Below are 20,892 nucleotides of genomic sequence, written 5' to 3' on the forward strand. Positions count from 1 at the left end.
TTCTCATTGATGTATTCTTCTATGGCACACAGACATTTCTGGCAAGGCCAGCCCTTTATTGCCTATTGCTATGATTGTCATTGAGACGGTGTAATTAATTTTTCTGAACTGCTACAGTCCCTGTGATTGTAGATACTTATGGATAAGGAGTCTCAGGATTTTGACCCAATGGCAATGAAGGATAACAATTTGATTTCCAAGTCTGGATGGTGTAAGATGTTGGGGAGGTAGTGACATTCCTAGATGCTTGCTGTTTGTTGTGTTTCTCAGTGGCAGTAGTTGTGCTGTGGCAGGTGCTATTCATGAAGATTAAATATGCTTCAACTGCAATGCTTCTCTGATGGAGTGAGTGGGAATTCCTGATGGCTTTGAGTGTAAGGTGGCATTCATTCCTGTAACTGCACCATTGCCAATTGCTTTGATAGGTGGTGAAATGATTCTGGGGTGATGGCAGACATGCACCTGCAGAGTAGCCAGTCTCTGACATTCATTGTTCTTTATCTCTCGTTTCCCAAACCAGTCTGAAGAAGGGTCTCAACCTGAAACGTCATCCATTCCTTCTCTCCAGACCCACTGAGTTACTCCAGCATTTTTGTGTCTATCTTCACTCTGTGTGAATGGTCCAATGAAGTTATTGGTCAGTGATGTTCCTCAGAATGTTGACGGGAGAAGGGGGGGGCGTGAACTAGCGTTAGGGGTTGATCATTGTCCAAACAGCAAACAACATAAAATCTGTTAGCTTTTTGAAAGTTCATTGAAAATATTCCCTGAATATGAATGAATTGTTTGAGTTGAATCATGTGCTGGGATCAATCCCTGGGACATTTTGATTTCAAATCCATCCTTTAGAGGATGGATGAGATTTTGCCGAGCATTATTCTGGAGATGAGATGTGAAATGCTATGGCACCTTTACAGCCGCATATTAATAATGGATAAAACAAGTCTGTGACTTTTACCTGAATTGTGGGGATAGTCGCTGGAGGAAAGAGAAAAGGTCACGGTATTAGCTAAAGGAATGTTATTTGATTTAATGAGGTGTGGGATGTGGGCTAAGAGTGAAAGTAGGCTTTCAAACCTGGGGTGAATGTGAGGTGAGTCAGCAGATGCTCACATCAAGTATAATCTTAATGAGTTGTGTGCAAAACAAACAATTCACTGTGTCTAGATACAGGTGATGATAAAGTACCATTGAGGTAGTTGTGGGAGGTTAAAGATGGATTTAAACTTCCATCAGATTTGGTTCCAATGCACTATACTTGTGTTTCAAGGTCTGTTTATTGTCACGTTACCAATGAAGGTACAGTGAAATTCGAATTACCATACAGCCATACTTAAAAAAGCAACAAGACACACAACTACATAAAAGCTAACATAAACATCCAGCACAGCAGATTCCCCATGTTCCTCACTGTGATGGAAGGCAATAAAGTCCAATCATCTTCCTCGTTGCGCAGAATGATTATGTAGAAATAAATGACATTGTAAAACAGAGAGAATAAGTTTAGACCCAAATGATGAAACGAGAAAAAGTTATGGTATGTTCTATATCTAATCTTGATTCCTTGAGTGTGTTTTGGATGGAACTTGATCAAGATCGCCATTATTCATCGTATTTTTGTGTGGCCTTGCCCGTTATCTGGTTTGACTATCGTGAGTCAATCACAGGTTCCCCAGCAATGGCTAATTGTAATCCTTTGTAAGTCTTTGTTCAAGATGGCTGCCGTGAAGAGAGAGTGGCGCTTTGGCTGCCACTGCTCTCTCGTCACATTGTGTTTTTGATTTTCTGTTTTTGGACTGAATTCTGTTTTTAATTTGTGTATCTGATGTCTTTATTACTTATTTTATTACGATTATATGTTGTATTCCGATTAATCTATGTAAGGTGTCCTTGAGATGTCTGAAAGGCGCCCATTAAATAACATTTATTATTATTATTAAGCTCTTGCGATAAAGAAAGAAGTGAGTTTGATTCTCTTCTTGAATACAGACTAGTGACTACTGCCACATCATGCCTATTTAAGGCTGTAAAGTTAAGGCAGAATATGGGCACTTTGCAAGACCACAGATCAAAACTAAACACTGTAATGTTACTGTCATGTAGACACTGGTCTACAAAAACAAAGTAACTCAGTGGGTCAGGCAGCATCTCTGGAAAAAGTAGATAGGCCACGTTTTGGGGCAGGACCCTTCTTCAGTCTGCATGTTTCCATAATACAAATTGGATATAATGCAAGTGATGTCAGAGGTTATGGGGAGAAGGCAGGAGAATGGGGTGAGGAGGGAGAGATAGATCAGTCATGATTGAATGGTGGAGTAGACTTGATGGGCCGAATGGCCTAATCCTGCTCCTATCACCTATCACCTAATCACTTATGATGAATTGGGGGAACAGTATGTGTATAATTGAGGATGACTTGGTTATAATGCAATTGGACCGGGAATTAGAAAAGCATTTAAAAGTTACTTTGGAAAATGACAAGCATGAATAAAAGCTCATGCTGTTATTCATGTACCTTCCCTGCAGGAATCAGACATCATTGTCTCCCAAGAACACAGCAGCTACTTTAACAACAGGTGCTCACTGAAGCAATCGCTTCTATTGACACGTGTAATGATAACCAATAAACAATGTCGTATAAAGTCTTTAGTATTTTTAGCTGCAGTAATAAAAATAACCCTATTGCTATTTTTGAAAATGCTACAGGAATAATAACTTTGTTATTGCAAGTCTGATACTTGCTAGCCCCTAACATCTTATCGCCAATTAACACATTTGATTTTACAGTGCGATTATCTATAATGTGAGTTTTTTTAAGGAACACAACTATCGCATTATAGCAGAACTACCTGCATTTGAAAAGACCATAGCGGCAGTTCAAGTAATTAAGTTATCTGATCCCCGTATGATGCAATACCCTCAGGATGGAAGCGTAGGAAGGTTAGCAGTATGGAAACGATACAGTATAACCTTCACTGCCATCAGTATGCACAGCAGCTAGGCAGTTATTTGTAGTGCTTTAGATGATGGGATTTTGTAGAACATTATATATAAATTGGATTTGTATGAATTCTCTCAGTATTTGTAAGTTTCGGGTATTTGAAATGTACCAGAGAGAATTGTTAAAAGAAGCAGTGTTCACCACATGCATATACAAGCTTAGTATAAACCCACATGAATATTTTTAAAACTGTACAATCTCTCTGTTTCTCAAATTTATAATTTGCTCTTAATCGGAAGATAATTTTAGTCCTTGAAGATTACTTGTTGCAGAAAACTAATTTGTTATAGACTGACATGTTGTACGCGTATTAGTAATAAACACTAAACTGTCCATGGATTTATTCCAGATTGTCAAATATTGTATTCATTGGGCAGATATTTTGTAAGGGGAGAGATGACAAAATAAGGAACATGGAATAGGCTTTCCATAATTCTTGATTTCCTCAAAAAGAAAAGTTTAATTTTATTTCATGACATTCTAAGAGCACAATCTTGCTCGCGCCCCAGTGTAATGAGGGAAGGGGAGGGGGGCATTGAACACGAGAAAGTGATCGGGTTACAGGGGAGCAAGTGTACAGGAATACCACCGGAGCCTCCATGGGGTGCTGAATGGCCTCGTACGATGTAAGGAAATATGGGGAAAAAATGAAAGTGAAAATAATTGAGAAAAACAACGGTGAATTTAGACCGCCTCCTGTCTCTTTTCACTGCTTTTGGATCCATTTTTCAACAATTACCCCTGCTCCAGCAAACTGTGTTCCTGAAGAATGAGTGGACCTTTTTTAATACTTATTATTAACCTTGCATTCATTAAGATGTAGTTGAAGAATTAATTTCAACTGGCAAGTTCTGTTGGAAGTATCTACCACATACTGGAGGGGGGGGGGGGAAGAGAGGCTTCTGATTTATAGTTTTATGTAACCGTAAACCCATATCCTCTACTTCTATAAAATAAATTAATGGTGCAAATCTGTAATGAACACAGGAAATACTGGAAATAATGCTCAGCACTGGCAGCATGTGTGAAAGGAGAACCAGCCTTAATGTGTCGGTTGAAGGTTCCTCCAGAACAGTTTGGCTGTGGGATCTTTATTGACGTGAAAGATTAGCTCTGTTCCTCCTTCCACCTTTGCTGAGAGACCTCGGTGTTTCTGGCATTTTCTCTTTCTCTAACATTGTTCAATAAATATGCTCTGTCTACTCACTCTAAATAATGGCATTTCACCTTCATGGAGTAAGTCTATAATAGTTTTATTTTAGAGATACAACATGGAAACAGGCCCTTTAGTTCTATGATGCCCCACTTTCTCATCCTTGCCTTCCACGCTAGGGACAACGTACACCGCTACTATGCCGCTTGCAGTAGGCTAGCTCAGGTTAAAAAATAAATAAAAAAATCACTGAACGTATTTGACGATTTCCACACCTGCAATCATGCTCCCTCTCATTTTCCTGAAAGATTCTTTCCTCTTGCACACCCATCTAACTGCTTTTTGACTGCCACATTCCAAAACCTAACCACCTAATGTGTTTTTGAAAATCTTTTTACCATTAGTTCTTTGCCAATCATGCGTTGGAATTGGTTCATGTTTTACACCACTGCCCCCAACCTCTGACAGGTTTTGAAGTTATGATAAGAGTTAAAACCATCATTTCTCCCAACTTTAACTAAAATCTTGCATCAGCGATGGCAGAACAGCGGCATTTTCACTCCTGAAAAGAGGAGAAATATAAAATAATATGTTTTCTTTTGTTAAAATGTTTCCTTTAGTCAAATTTAGGATATTCCTTACATGAGTTAAAATGATTACAAAACTAAATTTGAAGTCATTTACAATTATATGTAGGATTAAATTAGTTGATCATATTCAAAATCATTTGAAGGAAGTTAGCTGAACTATTATTTAACTTGAACACATTTCATTTGAAAAAAAAAGATAATTAATGCAATTTGATTTGTGTACACAATCCTTTTTTAAATAATTGTGTGTGTGTGTGACATAGTAGTTAGAATCAACAAAAATGGTGCAGAAATATTAAACTTCACTCGGCAGGCTAGCACTGACCAAGCCTGATATCACAGGCAGTGATTATGGAGATTTTTGGAAATGAAGCTGAGCTGCTGCAAAGGACATTTTGATGCTAATGATCAATTGATTTACTTCTGAAAAGAGACAAAGGTAGAGTAAAAGCTCTCAATTGGGGTGAGATAATCTGGCAGAATTGTTTCAGGAGCAGCTACTTGAAGGTACATGACATTCATGCAAAACTACAAACGCTGGAAATGTGGTGAAAAAACAGCAAATGCTGGAACTCTTGGCAGGTCAGGCAACATCTACAGAGGGAGGGTCTGTTGAAGGGTCTCTGACCCGGTATATTGCTGCAGGAACCGACCCTTCGGCCCATTGAACCCGTGCTAGCCCTGAAACGCTCAATTACTATCTAAGCCATTTCTCAAGTCCTGCAGCTGACGATAGCGTAGATGTGACGCCGCCAGAGCTGTTATGAAAGAGATTAGTTCTGGAGAACTTTAGTTATGAGGAAAGATTAGCTAGGTTATGTTATTTATTGGAGCAGAGACAGCAGGCGAATGATTAATAGAGCTGTAAAATGCAATAGAAGTTGAATATAGGATGGCTTAATTCCTGTCACTAAATATGTTCATAATGAATGGGTTGCCTCCGGGTGGGGTTATGCAAGTGTGAGTGTGGGAGTTCTCCATTTCATTTTATACCAGAGTTATCATACCTTGCTATTTTGATACCTTGCTACCTGAGAGTCCAACGAAAGCTGAAAATGCTGATCAAATTGTAAATAGCAAGATATTGTATTCTGCAGTGCTGAGCAGTTTGATGTAGAAAGTGGTTTCTAACAGGATAGCTCCTGGGCTGGCATGGACACGATGGGCCGAAAGGTGGTTGTCTCTGCAGAGGTATTTGTCATGCTGCAGGTATGAAATAAGCATCAGTGTGTTACTGGATGGCATATTCGAAGTATAACTTGTTAGAGACAATACATTGAATTCTGGCTAATATAACGCCTCTGAAACTCGTAACTGACTGATACAAAGAAGAACCATGGAATTAACCATGGCTCTCCTCCAATCCCAAATGGAATTATATTTTGTCAGATGTAATTTATACGTCAATTTGAAGGATAAGCAAATACAAATGTTGTGATTCTAATATAATATTAAAATGCATGAGATAGCCCGGCTGTTGGCAGTTGTGCAGTAGCAAACTGAAGCAGAAAAATAAATCTTCATCTTTAATGAGGAGGAAATGTTAAAACCACAGGGTCTTGAAGACATATTAGGAATGTTGTGAGATGCAGCTTTAGTTATTTTCTGGAATTAGTAGCCAGCGGGTTCTTCAACCTGCAATAATAGCTCTTGATGTGTAGGAAGGAACTGCAGATGCTGGTTTAAACTGAAGATGGACACAAAGTGCTGGACTAACTCAGCAGGAAAGGCAGCATCTCTGGAGCGAAGGAATGGGTGACGTTTCGGGTGGAGACCCTACTTCATCTTATCTTTTCATTACTCTTGGTTATCTTTTCATTGCTACTCGTATGTTTCCAGTAGACTCTATTTTTATTTCAAATTGCCATTGTCTGTGGTTTTTATTTCCAGGCCTGGTTAATAATTCAGAGACGAGAATTAAAACCTCACTATGCATTTGCCAGCTAATAAAAAGCTGGTATTAATTTAAAAAAATGATTATGAAACTGTTGGTTCTCATACAAATCCTTGATTCATCCAAGTTCTCTCAGCAAATGATTTGCCTAATTTGATCTCTGATACTCCAATCCGACAGCACTGTGGTTGACTTTACACTGACCAGTGTATTAGGGCTGGACAATAAATACCAGTCTTACCAGGGTCTGTTGGGCTGCATCCCAGGGTACTTAAGGAAGTGGTTCTAGAAATCGTGGATGCATTGGTGATCATTTTCCAATGTTCTATAGATTCAGATTCAGTTCCTGTGGATTGGAGGGTAGCTAATGTTATCTCACTTTTTAAGAAAGGTGGGAGAGAGAAAACGGGAATTATAGACCAGTTAGCCTGACATCGGTGGTGGGGAAGATGCTGGAGTTAATCATAAAAGATGAAATAGCGGCACATTTGGATAGCAGTAACAGGATTGGTCCGAGTCAGCATGGATTTACGAAGGAGAAATTACGAAGCTTGACTATTCTGCTGCAATTTTTTGAGGATGTAACTAGGAAAATGGACAAGGGAGAGCCAGTGGATGTAGTGTACCTGGACTTTCAGAAAGCTTTTGATAAGATCCCACATAAAAGATTAGTGGGCAAAGTTAGGCCACATGGTATCGGGGGTAGAGTGCTGACTTGGGTAGAAAATTGGTTGGCAGACAGGAAACAAAGAGGAGGGATTAACGGGTCCCTTTCAGAATGGCAGGCAGTGACTAGTGGGGTACCGCAAGGCTCGGTGCTGGGACCGCAGCTATTTACAATATACATCAATGATTTGGATGAAGGGATTCAAAGTAACATTAGCAACTTTGCAGATGACACAAAGCTTGGTGGCAGTGTGAACTGTGAGGAGGATGCTATGAGAATGCAGGGTGACTTGGACAGGTTGGGTGAGTGGGCAAATGCAGGTTAATGTGGATAAATGTGAGGTTATCACTTTGGTAGCAAAAACAGGAAGGCAGATTATTATCTGAATGGCGTCAAGTTGGGAAAAGGGGAAGTACAGCGGGATCTGGGGGTTCTTGTTCATCAGTCAATGAAAGTAAGCATGCAGGTACAGCAGGTAGTGAAGAAAGCGAATGGCATGTTGGCCTTCATAACAAGAGGAGTTGAGTATAGGAGCAAAGAGGTCCTTATGCAGTTGTACAGAGCCCTAGTGAGACCACACCTGGAGTATTGTGTGCAGTTTTGGTCCCCTAATTTGAGGAAGGACATTCTTGCTATTGAGGGAGTGTGGCGTTGGTTTACAAGATTAATTCCCAGAATGGCGGGACTGTCATATGCTGAGAGAATGGAGCGGCTGGGCTTGTATACTCTGGAGTTTAGGAGGATGAGAGGAGATCTTATTGAAACATATAAGATTATTAAGGGTTTGGACACGCTAGAGGCAGGAAACATGTTTCCGATGTTGGGGGAGTCCAGAACCAGGGGCCATAGTTTAAGAATAAGGGGCAAGCCATTTAGAACGGAGATGAGAATACTTTTGTGTAAAAAACACTTTTGTGAAAAGGTTGTTAGGCCGGTCTGTGGAACTTTCTCTGCTCTTAAAGATAGGGAGTCAGGGTATAGGGAGAGGATCTCTGGATCATACTTTCACAGAGAGACTGCTAGATTTGGCTCCTGCCAAGTATCGCGCACAAACCCCCAACCTGGACACACTGCAGCAGAGCCACTGCTGTGCCGCTGCCGGTCGGAACGCCTGTTGAATGTTTAGTAGAGTGTTAAATTTGTTCATGATACATGTATTTTTTATTTCTATTTATTTTTCAGCCATGATGGACATTGGATGGAAACGTGCTTTTTTGACTCGTAGGCGAATACGAATGGATATACAAAACAATACTACAATACAACGATAATGGATGGCGGTGCTGATTGTCCGAATGGCCTACTCCTGCACCTATTGTCTATTATCAGCAATCCATGAATCCTGAGAATATTTAAAATTCTTCTACTAACTATTAAATAATTTTAGTACATATAGGTTTCTAACAATCCAACACTTCAAAAGGATTGATCTGAGAACGTTTTTAGAAAGCTTGAATGTGCTTCAGTTCACAATTTAAACTATTCAGATTGGTTTGGACTTTAAATTTTTCTCCATTAATAATTTAAACTTTTCATAATTAAAATGATATCCTTTGCAGGCAACGAGTACATTTTAACATCTTTGTTTGATTGTGGATTGTACACTGTGACAGATAGTTGAAATCTTTTCACTGTAGTTTAGTTTTTTATTGTCACGTGTACCGAGGTACAGTGAAATGCTTTTGTTTGCTTGCTCTCCAGTCAAAGAAAAGACTGCATGATTACAATCAAGCCCTGCCTAATGCACAGCTAAGGGGCACAGTTTGTTCACAACTACAGTTTCATGGACAAATATACAATCATTGACAAACTGCAGAAGTACATTTTTATGGTTTTGATCTTGTTTAGTTTTGAATACTTTATTAGGCGTTTAATTTTGTGTGTACATATATAGTTTGAAATGCATTTTTATATACTGTCTGAAGTTTGAATCTGTTACCTATCTTCTAGGTTTGAGTTTCTGCAGCCTTGGCACCAATACAATGCGTATTATGAGTTCAAGAAACAATACTTCTCTCAAAAAGAAGGTTACAGTATTCAACAGGTATGGAAAAAGGGGGAAAGTAATTGCATGCTCTGTGAAGCTGAAAATAAATAATGTTTGAATACAAACGGAAGAGAGCTTGGGGGTCAGACATTGATCAGTTCCATTATTGAAATCTGGAATTATATACGTACTGTACCATGGTGGTTAAATTAAATCAAAAAATATCTGCTGATCTGGTCATGGGTTTGGATCCCAGCGCAGGAATTCAGAAATATTCATTCAGATGATTAGATAAATATGGAATCAAAATGTTAGTTTCCGTAATGCTGAGCATGTAACTTCTGAATTGTCCTGAAAAAGCTTTCTCATTCACTAACTTCCTGATTAGAACGGGTGTCAAGGGTTATGGGGAGAAGGCAGGAAAATGGGATTAGGAGGCAGAGATCAGCCATGATTGAATGACGGAGTAGACTCGATGGGCTGAACGGCCTAATTCTACTCCTACAACTTGTGAACTTTGTAATGCCATTCAGGGAAGGGAATTGGGGAAAATAAGGTTATCTTTTAACTGTCCTCAGAAGCAGCCTTGTGAGCCATGTTGTTCAGAGTGAATACATTGATTGAAAGATGCAACATGGAAACAGGCCTACACTGGTCCACACTGAGCATTGATCACCCATTCACACTAGTTCTATGTTGTTACACTTTCTCATCCACTCCCTACCCACTCGGGACAGTTTATACAGGACAATTAACCTACAAACCTGCACATCTTTGGGATGTGGGCGAAAACTGGAGCATCCGGAGGAAACCCACGCAGTTGCAGGGAGAACGTACAAATGTTGGTTTTGTAAATAAATGAATAAATTAATGATAAGTTCATAAGTGATGGGAGAAAAATGAGGCCATTTGGCCCATCAAGTCTACTCCGTCACTCAATCATGGCCGATCTATCTCTACCTCTTTACTCCATTCACCTGCCCATAGCCCCTGACACCCGTACAAATCAACAATCTATCTATCTCTGCCTCAAATGTGCGGTCTTTTAAGTATCAAGTAATAACTAAATAGTTTTCAGTAGTCTGTAAATTCAAGATTCTGGGTTAAAGAAATGAATTATTAATGGTATGTGTAGTGGAATTTTTTTGAATAGAGTCAGAGTGATACAGTGTGGAAACAGGTTCTTCGGCCCAACTTGCCCACGCCGACCTACATGTCCCAGCTACACTAGTCCCACCTGCCTGTGTTTGGTCCATATCCAAACTTGTCCTATCCATGTACCTGTCTAATTGTTTCTTAAACGTTGGGATAGTCCCAGCTTCAACTACCTCCTCTGGCAGCTCGTTCCATACACCCATCACTCTTTGTGTGAAAACGTTACCCCTCAGATCCCTATTAAATCTTTTCCCCTTCACCTTGAACCTATGTCCTCTGGTCCTCAATTTACCTACTCTGGGCAAGAGATTCTGTGCATCTACCCGATCTATTCCTCTCATGATTTTATATATCTCTATAAGATCCCCCTCATCCTCCTGTGCTCAAAGGAATAGAGACCCAGCCTTCTCAACCACTCTCTATAGCTCACACCCTCTATTCCTGACAACATCCTCGTAAATCTCTGAACCCTTTCTAGCATGACAATATCTTTCCTATCACATGGTGCCCAGAACTGAACACAATACTCTAAAAGCGGTCTCATCAACGTGCGACTCGACCTTCAAGGAACCATGCACCTGCAATCCTAGATCCCTCTGCTCTACAACACTCCCCAGAGCCCTACCATTCACTGTGTAGGTCCTGCCATTGTTCGACGTCTCAAAATGCAACACCTCACATTTCTCTGTATTAAATTCCATCAACCATTCTTCAGCCCAACTGGCCAATCGATCAAGATCCTGCTGCAATCTTTCACAACCATCTTCACTACCTGCAAAACCACTCACTTTTGTATCATCAGCAAACTTGCTAATACTTTGATTCCTGAGAGGTCCCACTCTCTCTATAGTTACCCTTTTCCCCCTTATGTATTTGTAACATCTTTTGAGAATGTCCTTAATGCTACCCGCCAGAGCTATCTCCTGGCCCCTTTTTGCCCTTCTGAATTCCTTTTTTAGTTTACCCCTTGGTTCACAAAACTCCTCCAGGGATGCACTTGATTCCAGCTGCCTATACCTGTCCCATGCATCCTTCTTGTTTTTGACCAATGCCTCAATTTCCTTACGTTTGCCTGCTTTGCCCATCACTCTATAAGGAATGTACATATCCTGAGCTTTTGTCGGCACATAATTAAAAACATCCCACTTGGCTGATGTTCTTTTCGCCTCAAATAATCTGCTCCAGTCAACTTGAACGCAACCTTCTCTCATACCCTCAAACCATGACCTTACCCCAGTTGAGCATTTTAACACGTGGGCCCTATCCATAACTATCTTAAACCTACTCAAACTGTAGTCAGTGGTCCCAGAAGGCTCTATCCATAAACACTTCATTAACTTGCCCGTGCCAATTTCCCAATACGAGATCCAGTGTTGCCCTCTCACATGTGGGGGTCTCTACATACTGCTTGAGAAAACTCTCCGTTGCACCCCAATTAAACCCTTCACACTATGATTTTCCCAGTCTATATTGAGCAAGTTAAAATCCCCAACTACAACAACCTTATTTGACCTGCAGCTGTCTGCAATCTCCTGGCCTATTTGTTCTGCATCTTACAACTGTAAATTGAATCTTAAAATTGTAAAAACATCCCCAAGGAAACCGCAATATTTTGTGCAAACAGCACAGAACACAGATCATTTGCTTGTGGGGAAAATTCGAAACAAGTTTAAAAGCTGTGTGCTTACTGATTTTCAATTTCTTGCACAAGTTTAACTTGCACTTGGCTGCTCCTTATAGCAATTTGTTCCTTTTTACTGATTGAATTCATTAGATTTAGTTTAGTTTAGTGGAGTCAATCCAGAAATTTTCTGTGGTGTACCATAAATTAAAATTTAGATAGAAAACGGATTTTTAAAAGTACTATGTAATTGAAGAAAAAAAAAGACAAGGTGCTGGAGGATTTGGGTGGGTCAGGCAGCATTCCTGGAGAACATGTATAGGCAGAAGAACAGTCCCAACCCGAAACGTCGTTTACCCATGTTCTCCAGCGATGCTGCCTGACCCGCTGAGTTACTTTCTTCTTAAACCAGCACTTGCAGTTCCTTGTGTCTACATTTATTTAATTGAGAAGGCTTGTGAGATCTGTGGAAGTCTGGCTTTAAAATGGAGAGCAAGTTAGTCCTGTTTGGTTATGAATAGTGAGCTGAACATTTCTGATGATCAATTTGAGTTTGTGTTGCGATATACTCAGTAGGTTTAAGCTGCATGAATAATTAGATGTGCTGCCTATAATTTGTTTTTATAGTCAAACGGGAATCTAATTTGTGTGATATATATTAGCTCCCTAAATCAGATATGCATAAAGGATAGAAGTAATTACATTGTGCTGGTCGTTTATTTCAAATTTGCTTTTTAAATATGTTGTTACTATATCAGAACACTCTGCTTACCTTCATACCAGGAAGTATCTGTGCAAATAAACTATTGAAATTGTTATGTTGAAAAGGGCATAGAAGCAGTGGATATAAGATAGTTGCATGGATGGCCATGCCTTTAATTTCATGCTTGTTGACTATGAAACTTAGTTGACACAATAGAATATGATTTTGTTAGTACTGAGAGTTTTTCACAGATCGGTATGATTTCTAAGGTTGCAAATTACACTGACAGAAATATTTATAGCCTTGACATAATTTCACATTGATGACAAGAGTAATGATGTTGTAAATCCACTATTAGATGGGTATATATCCCTTGGATTAAATATGCAGCCATGTTTGTTAAGAATTTACATAGTATTACAGAAACCTCAGATTGTTGTAAATTTCTGATATGCTTTTCTTAATTGTTTCTGTGAGAGGTGATAAAATATTTGGTTTGCTGCATTTTTTAAATTGAAAATGTGCTTCTGGACCTTGGTAGAAATATTTTACAATGGAAAGGGAAGGATATTGTAACGCCTCCGATCAAAAGGAGCTGCCAAACCTATTCCTGTGCTGGGGCCCTGGTACTGCAGGTCACAGCTGGTCAAGTACACATCCAAGTGAGGTGCTGAAAGACCTTTCAGATGGGGCCTGTTCCGCTCAGTGTTTCAGGCATTTTCTGTTTATATATTAACGAGATTTGCAACTACAATAATAATTTTGTACGTAGTTGAGAGTAAATAGAAAGGTTTTTGATTGTGGGAAGATGTGAATGATGTGGTTGTTGGGTGAAAAGACATCAAATGAGAGGTCAATGAGTCGTACAGCAGGGAAACAGGCCCTTCAGCTTAACTTGCCCATGCTGACCAAGACGCCACATCCACACTAGTCCCATCTGTCCACGTTTGGCCCATATCCCTCTAAACCGCACGAAGGATCCAGAGTCTACGTGAAATTGGTCCTGACCTGAAATTCATCTATCCATGTTCTCTAGAGATGCTGCCTGGCCCCGCTGAGTTACTCCAGCATTTTGTTTCTCCATAAACCTTTCCTATACATGTATATGTCCAAATGTGTATTAAATGTTGTTATAGCGCCAATGGTAAAGGTAATCCAGAGAAATGTAGGGTCTTGCATTTGGGGACAGTAAAAAGGCAAGGCAACATACATTAGATTTTGCTGACTCTCCCTCGCCTTAACAAAACCCTTTCATATGCTCTGCCTCGTCTCTCCCACTCATTATTTTAAATCTGTGGCATCTATTAAGGGAAACAGTTTATCCTTGTTTTCTCCAGGCTTTCTCACAATTTGATCCTCCTCAGTTACGTGTGGGGGGGGGGGGGGAGAGGGGGGGGGGAGAGAGAGGGGAGAGAGTGGGAAGGGAGGGGTAGGGGGAGAGGTGGACGAGGGACAGAGGGTTAGGGGGCGGAGGGAGAGAGGGAAGAGGGTAGGGGGAGAGGGAGGGGTGGGAGGGGGAGGAGAGGGAGAGTGGGAGGAGAGGGGGGGAGAGAGGAGGGGGTGGGGGAGAGGAGGGGGAGGGGTGGGGGGAGAGGGGGAGAGGTGGGAAGGGGAGGGGTAGGGGGAGAGGTGGACGAGGGACAGAGGGTTAGGGGGAAGGGGGGGGAGGGAGAGAGAGGAAGAGGGGTGGGGGGAGGAGGGATGGGGTGGGGGGGAGGAGGGGGGAGAGAGGGAGAGTGGTGAGGAGAGGGGGAAGAGAGAGAGGGTGGGGGAGAGGGGGGGGAGAGGGGGACGAGAAGGGCAGAGAGGGTTAGAGGGAAGAGGGCGGAGGGAGAGAGAGGGGGGTGCGGGTGGGGGGGGGGAGAGGGAGAGGAGAGGGAGAGTGGTGAGGAGAGGGGGAGGGAAGGAGGGGGAGAGGAGGGGGAGGGGGGGGGGGAGGGGGGGAAGATGGGGTACCACCATGAGGTACCACCAGTTTAAATTCCATTTGGAATATTTTGGAGGACCAAGAAACCAAGAACTAAGACTGCCTTTCACATCCTCCTCCTCAAAGTGACACTAACTTATCCAATCTTTCCTTGTAGCTTCAATGTTCCACTCTTTAGTTCTCTGCACCCTTTGCTATGTGGCCCATCAATTCTACTCCAATTAATGTGCACAATTCTAGCATGATATCCTTGTTTTTTTATCTCTGAGACTCGGCTAATAAAGGAAAACATCCTCTATGTGTTTTTAATCACCTTGGTAATCTCTCCTACTGCTGCTAAGGGTCTGTAGATGTATACTCCAAATCCCTCTGTTCATCCACATCACTCAATATCCTCCAATTTATTGTACATTCCCCAAATGCATTACCTTGCACGCCTCCGAATTAAATCCCATTTGCCATTTTTCTACCCAACGGACCAGACCATTGATTCCCACAATCTAAAACTTTCCTAACTTTCCTTTTCTATATAGGTAATTATTGACATAGTTGTAGCTTTCCTTAATAAAAACTGCAAATGCCGGAAATATTAAGCAAGACAGACCACAAGGATGAGAGGATATCTTATAGAAACATATAAAATTATTAAGAGATGGACAAGCCAGATGCAGGAAACATGTACCCGATGTTGGGGGAGTCCAGAACCAGGGGCCACAGTTTAAGAATAAGGGGTAGGCCATTTAGAACTGGGATGAGGAAACACTTTTTCACATAGTGAGTTGTGAATTTGTGGAATTCTCTGCCTCAGAAGGCAGTTGAGGCTGATTCACTGGATTGATTCAAAATATTGTTAGATTTAACCCTTGGCTAGCGGAATCAAGGGATATGCGGAGAAAGCAGGAACATGGTACTGATTGGGGATAATCAGCCATGATCACATTGAATGACGGTGCTGGCTCGAAGGGCCAAATGGCCTACTACTGCACCTATTGTCTCTATATCTATGTATCTGAAGGGGCCTCTAGCTGAAATATTAACTGTTTCTGACCTGCTCTAAGTGTTTCCGGCATTTCCTGCGTTTAGTTTAGATTTCCTGTCATTTTTCTGCATGCTTCCTAATTTTATTTTCTGCACAATTCCAAATTATTAATACACACATTGCAAACAGGCAGGGACAGAGGAGTGAGCTGTGTGGAACCCTAATATTAATTACTTTCCAGTCACCAAATCCCTGTCAACTGTTGATCGATATATGCCTTCTGAAATTTGGTATCCAATTTGCTACCATTGGATTCTAACTCCTTTCAAGTCTTTGACTGATCTAACATGAACCCTAGACATCAAGAAATCATTAGTGTTAACTCATTAGTATAAATGAATCTGTTCAGGCAACTTCAATGTTTGAAAAAAACTTTTGCTCAGACTTACCCAAACCTTATGAGAAACATTGTCTGATGTTAAACTCAATGTTAAGCCAGTTGGTGGGAAGCTTATTTTTTCATCAGGAAGAGCTACAATTGCATTGGGAGAAACATTTCTGTTCATATGACCAGAAATTGAACAACTTGGTTTGCAGGAAATGTCTTTATATTGAGGGAAATGTCTTCACAAATTGTTAATAAATGGTGGTCTTTGCACTGAATGAATTAGTAATTTGCATTGTTGCTGGAGTTCTGCGGAAAGCCGACAGGGGAGGAGATGGGAAGATGTGGTCAGTGGTGGGATCCCGTTGGTAGACAAAATAGCTGGAGAAAATCGGCGTGTGAGGCAGCATCTATGAAGCGAAGGAATAGGTGACATTTCGGGTCGAGACCCTTCTTCAGACTGATGTCGGGGGGGGGGCGGGAAAAAGAAAGGAAGAGGCGGAGACAGTAGGCTGTGGGAGAGCTGGGAATGGGAGGGGAAGGAGGGAGAAAGCAAGGACTACCTGAAATTGGAGAAGTCAATGTTCATACCGCTGGGGTGTAAACTGCCCAAGCGAAATGTGAGGTGCTGTTCCTCCCATTTGCAGTGGGCCTCACTCTGGCCATGGAGAAGGTCCAGGACAGAAAGGTCAGATTCGGAATGGGAGGGGGAGTTGAAGTGCTGAGCCACCGGGAGATCAGGTTGGTTATTGCGAACTAAGTGGAGGTGTTGTGCGAAGCGATCGCCAAGCCTGCGCTTGGTCTCACCGAGGTTGATCATACGCTGAATAATCCAAACACATTTTTGTTTGGATGTGGAAAGAAATAATAGAAATTGCAACGTGTAAAAAGTTGAGATACTGAATTATAATTTCGCTGCATGTCATTGTGGTATATATCATGTCTTGATTGGTGAATATGTTTAGTTTATTACTTTATTTGAAGCAGAAATAATATGTGAATGCCTCATTGAGCATAATTCCGACTGGTAACTATGCACTTTGTCCGAGCACATTATCGCACACGTCATGCAAGCCGTCTTAAATGACCACTTAAACTGTCATTTGGCAACCTAAAAAGCTGCCAAGGTTGCCCAGCTGGAAACAGCTCTGCTTTATACTAATGAGTTGCCACTAATGATTGCATGGTGTCTTATGTTCATGATAGGTTAGTCAGAAGCCGACAAAGTGTTTAGATGCAATGGTGCCAAATTAGATACGAAGGTCAATAGTTGATGTGTATTCAACAGTATCCATGTGTTACAGGTGATTGAAAAGCAAGCAGGGTGAGATTTTGGACCATTCCATAGCTGTGTAAGCTTCTATTGGGACTTCAGTTGTCATAATTTATAGTGGTGTTGAGGATTTACTCGGCGGGCCCCACCCAGTACACTGTTCTCGGCTGCTCAAGCTGCACCTGTAGTGGGAGAAATTCAGTTCATTTTCTGATCAATTGCCTTTCTTCAGAAATGCGAAGAAGGGTCTCGACCTGAAACGTCACCCATTCCTTGTCTCCAGCGATGCTGCCTGTTCTGACTTAGTTACTCCAGCATTTTGTGCCTTTCTTCAGAATTTGGTTTCATAGCTGTGCCTTCAGCCAGCAAGGTCCCAAACTGTAATCCCTTTGAATGGTGTAGCAGAGGGGGCTACTAAATATTTGTGAGTGTGTTATAGAGTTGGAGGAGAGTACACATAAGTATTCAACAAAGATGAGGACTTCTGAGTTAGTATCTGAGTTAATGTTAAGATATCTGAGCAGGAAGCTGTGCTTTTGGGATGCAGGCAGCAGAAATATTGAAGCTATATAGATCTGGGAAGGTGGGTAGGATTTCCGCTTGGAAAGCTTTTGAATAGTCGAGTAACTGTTGCTGAATGATGAATGGGGTTTCTGCAGCAAATTACTTGAGTTTTTGGCGTGTGTGTGTCCGTGCCTGCGTGCGTCTGTCCGTTTATAAGCGCAAGGAACAACAACCTCTGCTTGGCGTTAACGTTTTTCATTTGTGAAAAGCTCCAAAGGCACATTGAAATCCTGAAGTTATACATGTGCATTTTTTTTCTTTAATTAAAGTATCTAGATTTTGGATGCATTTCCCAATCATTCAATTAAGAACGTGACTTGCACTTCCTGCCTTAAATTGCCACACTTTTTAAGGTTTCTTTTGTATCTTAATCAAATAACTCCATTTCAAATTGCTGAGCCAGGGATTGGGAAGTAATTATTTTTCACCCATTTCCAGCTCTGCCTATAGTCGGGGTAGACACAATATGCTGGACAGTGGGGACAGGCAGCGTCTGGAGAGAAGAAATGGGTCTGCCTATAATCATCTTGATTCTTTCCTTGCCATTATTTCAGCTTGTTGTATCACACATACAAAATCATCAAACATCGTCCTGCTTGAGAAAATTGATTTTCTTTTCCTCACTTTGCTATTTTACTTGCGAACGTTTTGTTGTTTGAAGCATTGGACAGGATTTTACTTATCGTCTGTTTGACATTTTCAACATTAATATCAGGTGTTAACAGGTTTTGAATTTTGAAAACCAGATCTTAGATTGTCCACACACCCAACATTTTGAATTGAACTGCATCATTATTTGCTCTCCTATTCCTTTGTTTTCAGGTTTCTTTGAGAGTAAACTGATAGAAATGTAAAAAATTACGTGTTGCATAGAAAGAGTAAATAGAACCCCCCCCTCTCCCCCTGGGTGAAAATATCAAAGACTAGAGGGCATAGCATTTAAGATCAGAGGGGGAAAGTTTGAAGGAAATTCAATGCTTTTTTTTCCACAGCATGTGGAGCTTGCAGCCTGGGGTGGTTGTGGAAGCAGATAAAATAGTGGCATTAGATAGGCACATGGTTATGTAGAGAATGGAAGGATATGGATCACATGCAGGTAGAGGAGATTGCTTTAACTTGGCGTAATGTTCAACACACACACACACACACACACACACACACACACACACACACACACACACACACACACACACACACACACACACACACACACACACACACACACACACACTGTACACACACACACACACACACACACACACACACACTATATCCTATCCCTATGCACTGTTCTTAGTACAGTCGTGGTAGTATATAATTTATTTCCAACATGTAAAACAAAAAAAGGTTAAAAACAAAGCAAAATGGCAATAAAATGAAATGAACAATAAACCTAGACACAACTCATTGAATAACCTAATAAGCGTCACAAATTAAATCTTACATGTTCGAAAAGGAGTAGGAGAAAGTTTACACTTATTTATTCCTACCCCTTCTCTGTTACTCATCAATTAATTCACAAACTTTATCGCGCGCGCGCGCACACACACACACACACGTGCGCGCGCGTGTGTGTGTGTGTGTATAAACAATGTACAGCATTATTGTCTACCTTCTGTGAACACATGTCTGTGAGCCGGCCATCTGCTCACAGACATGTGTCCCGGCCCCTATACAGAACAAGGTGTCCCACCCCTGACCTACATGGTATAGTAATGTTCTGTGTAACCACTCACAGTTGCTCTGTGAACCACTGATATATGAACGAGTTGAATAATCCTTTGCTGTCTTCCTATTTCCCAAGATTTTAGCAGCGGTTGTGAATACCTATTAATGTAATGTACCTTCTTTAATAGGACATGGCAGCATCAAGTACTGTCACTGTTTGTTCCGACACCAATACTTCAGATGCAATGCAATTTGAAGTACAGCAGGAGGTGACGAGCACAAGTTTATCCAATGCCATGATAACGCAAACAGACTGTGTCAGTTCTATAGATAAAGCCATGAACGATGGAAAACTTATAAAAGGTAAGTGTGGAAATATGTCGACATGTCTTGCAGAATGATATTTTGCAACAGATATTTCAAGGGAATGAGATCCTGGTGTAGGGTATTAGCGGGGCCCCCCCACCCCAACAGATGTTGCTCGACTTACTGAGTTCCTCCAAGCAATGCTGATTATTTGTTGCTCAAGTTGTAGAAAGTCTGAGGGCTGGCCAAATGATGTACACACAGTGTATCTGTTAGAATGTGTAAGGAAAAGTTCAGGCTAAATGCTGGCGTCTCCAAGCGAGACATTAATTTGTCTGCATTGGAGCACTGATGGATGTGCTGTACGTAACCAGCCTTTCCTATATTGCTCCATCAAGTCACGTTTATCACACCACACTCATAAGATGCTGAATGACAATGAATGAGTACATTGCCTAGAAATGGAATCCATCTGCATTTTATTCTAGCACGTGTACATTAAAACTGTTTCGCACGTTAGATCCTGCCAGCACAGTTTTCATGTACGTTGGGAAATGGATCTGGGAGAGATTCAGTGAAGCACGTCGGCATTTGCCTGGCTTCAGATACAATCATAGAGTGATTCAGCATGGAAACAGGCCCTTCAGCCCAACTTGCCCACACTGGCCAACACGTCCCAACTACACTAGTCCCACTTGCCAGCATTTGGTCCGTATCCCTCCAAACCTGTCCCTTCCATGTACCTGTCTAACTGCTTCTTAAATGTTGGGATAGTCCCGGCCTCAACTACCTCCTCTGGCAGCTTGTTCCATACACCCGCCAGCCTTGGCGTGAAAATCACCACCCTTGGTGTGATGTGGATCTTGTGGTGGCCATTGCCCATCTTTACCCTCATTATTTGTCTTTGAAGTTTTTTTTGTGTGGTATTCTGTTCATGGTTTAAAGGGGTGGTTTTATTTTCTATCGTCGGGTTGAAAGTCTTGGAACCCTCCACTTCCAAAGTTGAGTCTTTGACTATT

General features: G+C 41.3%; 1 protein-coding gene across 5 annotated transcripts in view; it reads left to right on the forward strand.

Annotated features, from left to right (window-relative positions):
• The window catches only part of sfswap (splicing factor SWAP), a 103,850-nt gene that overhangs the window by 26,970 nt on the left and 55,988 nt on the right, over nt 1–20,892 (forward strand). For all 5 annotated transcript variants that reach the window (XR_008725483.1, XM_055655502.1, XM_055655504.1 and 2 more), the window contains exons 10-11: nt 9,256–9,349; nt 19,756–19,930. Coding sequence is in view for 4 of the 5 variants with exons in the window: in XM_055655502.1 (XP_055511477.1) it covers nt 9,256–9,349; nt 19,756–19,930 (269 nt within the window). In the remaining variant the exon portion in view is untranslated. The remainder of the gene's footprint in view (nt 1–9,255; nt 9,350–19,755; nt 19,931–20,892) is intronic.

This window comes from Leucoraja erinacea, chromosome 25 (assembly GCF_028641065.1).
Source record: "Leucoraja erinacea ecotype New England chromosome 25, Leri_hhj_1, whole genome shotgun sequence".
In the NCBI taxonomy this organism is placed as follows: Eukaryota; Metazoa; Chordata; class Chondrichthyes; order Rajiformes; family Rajidae; genus Leucoraja; species Leucoraja erinaceus.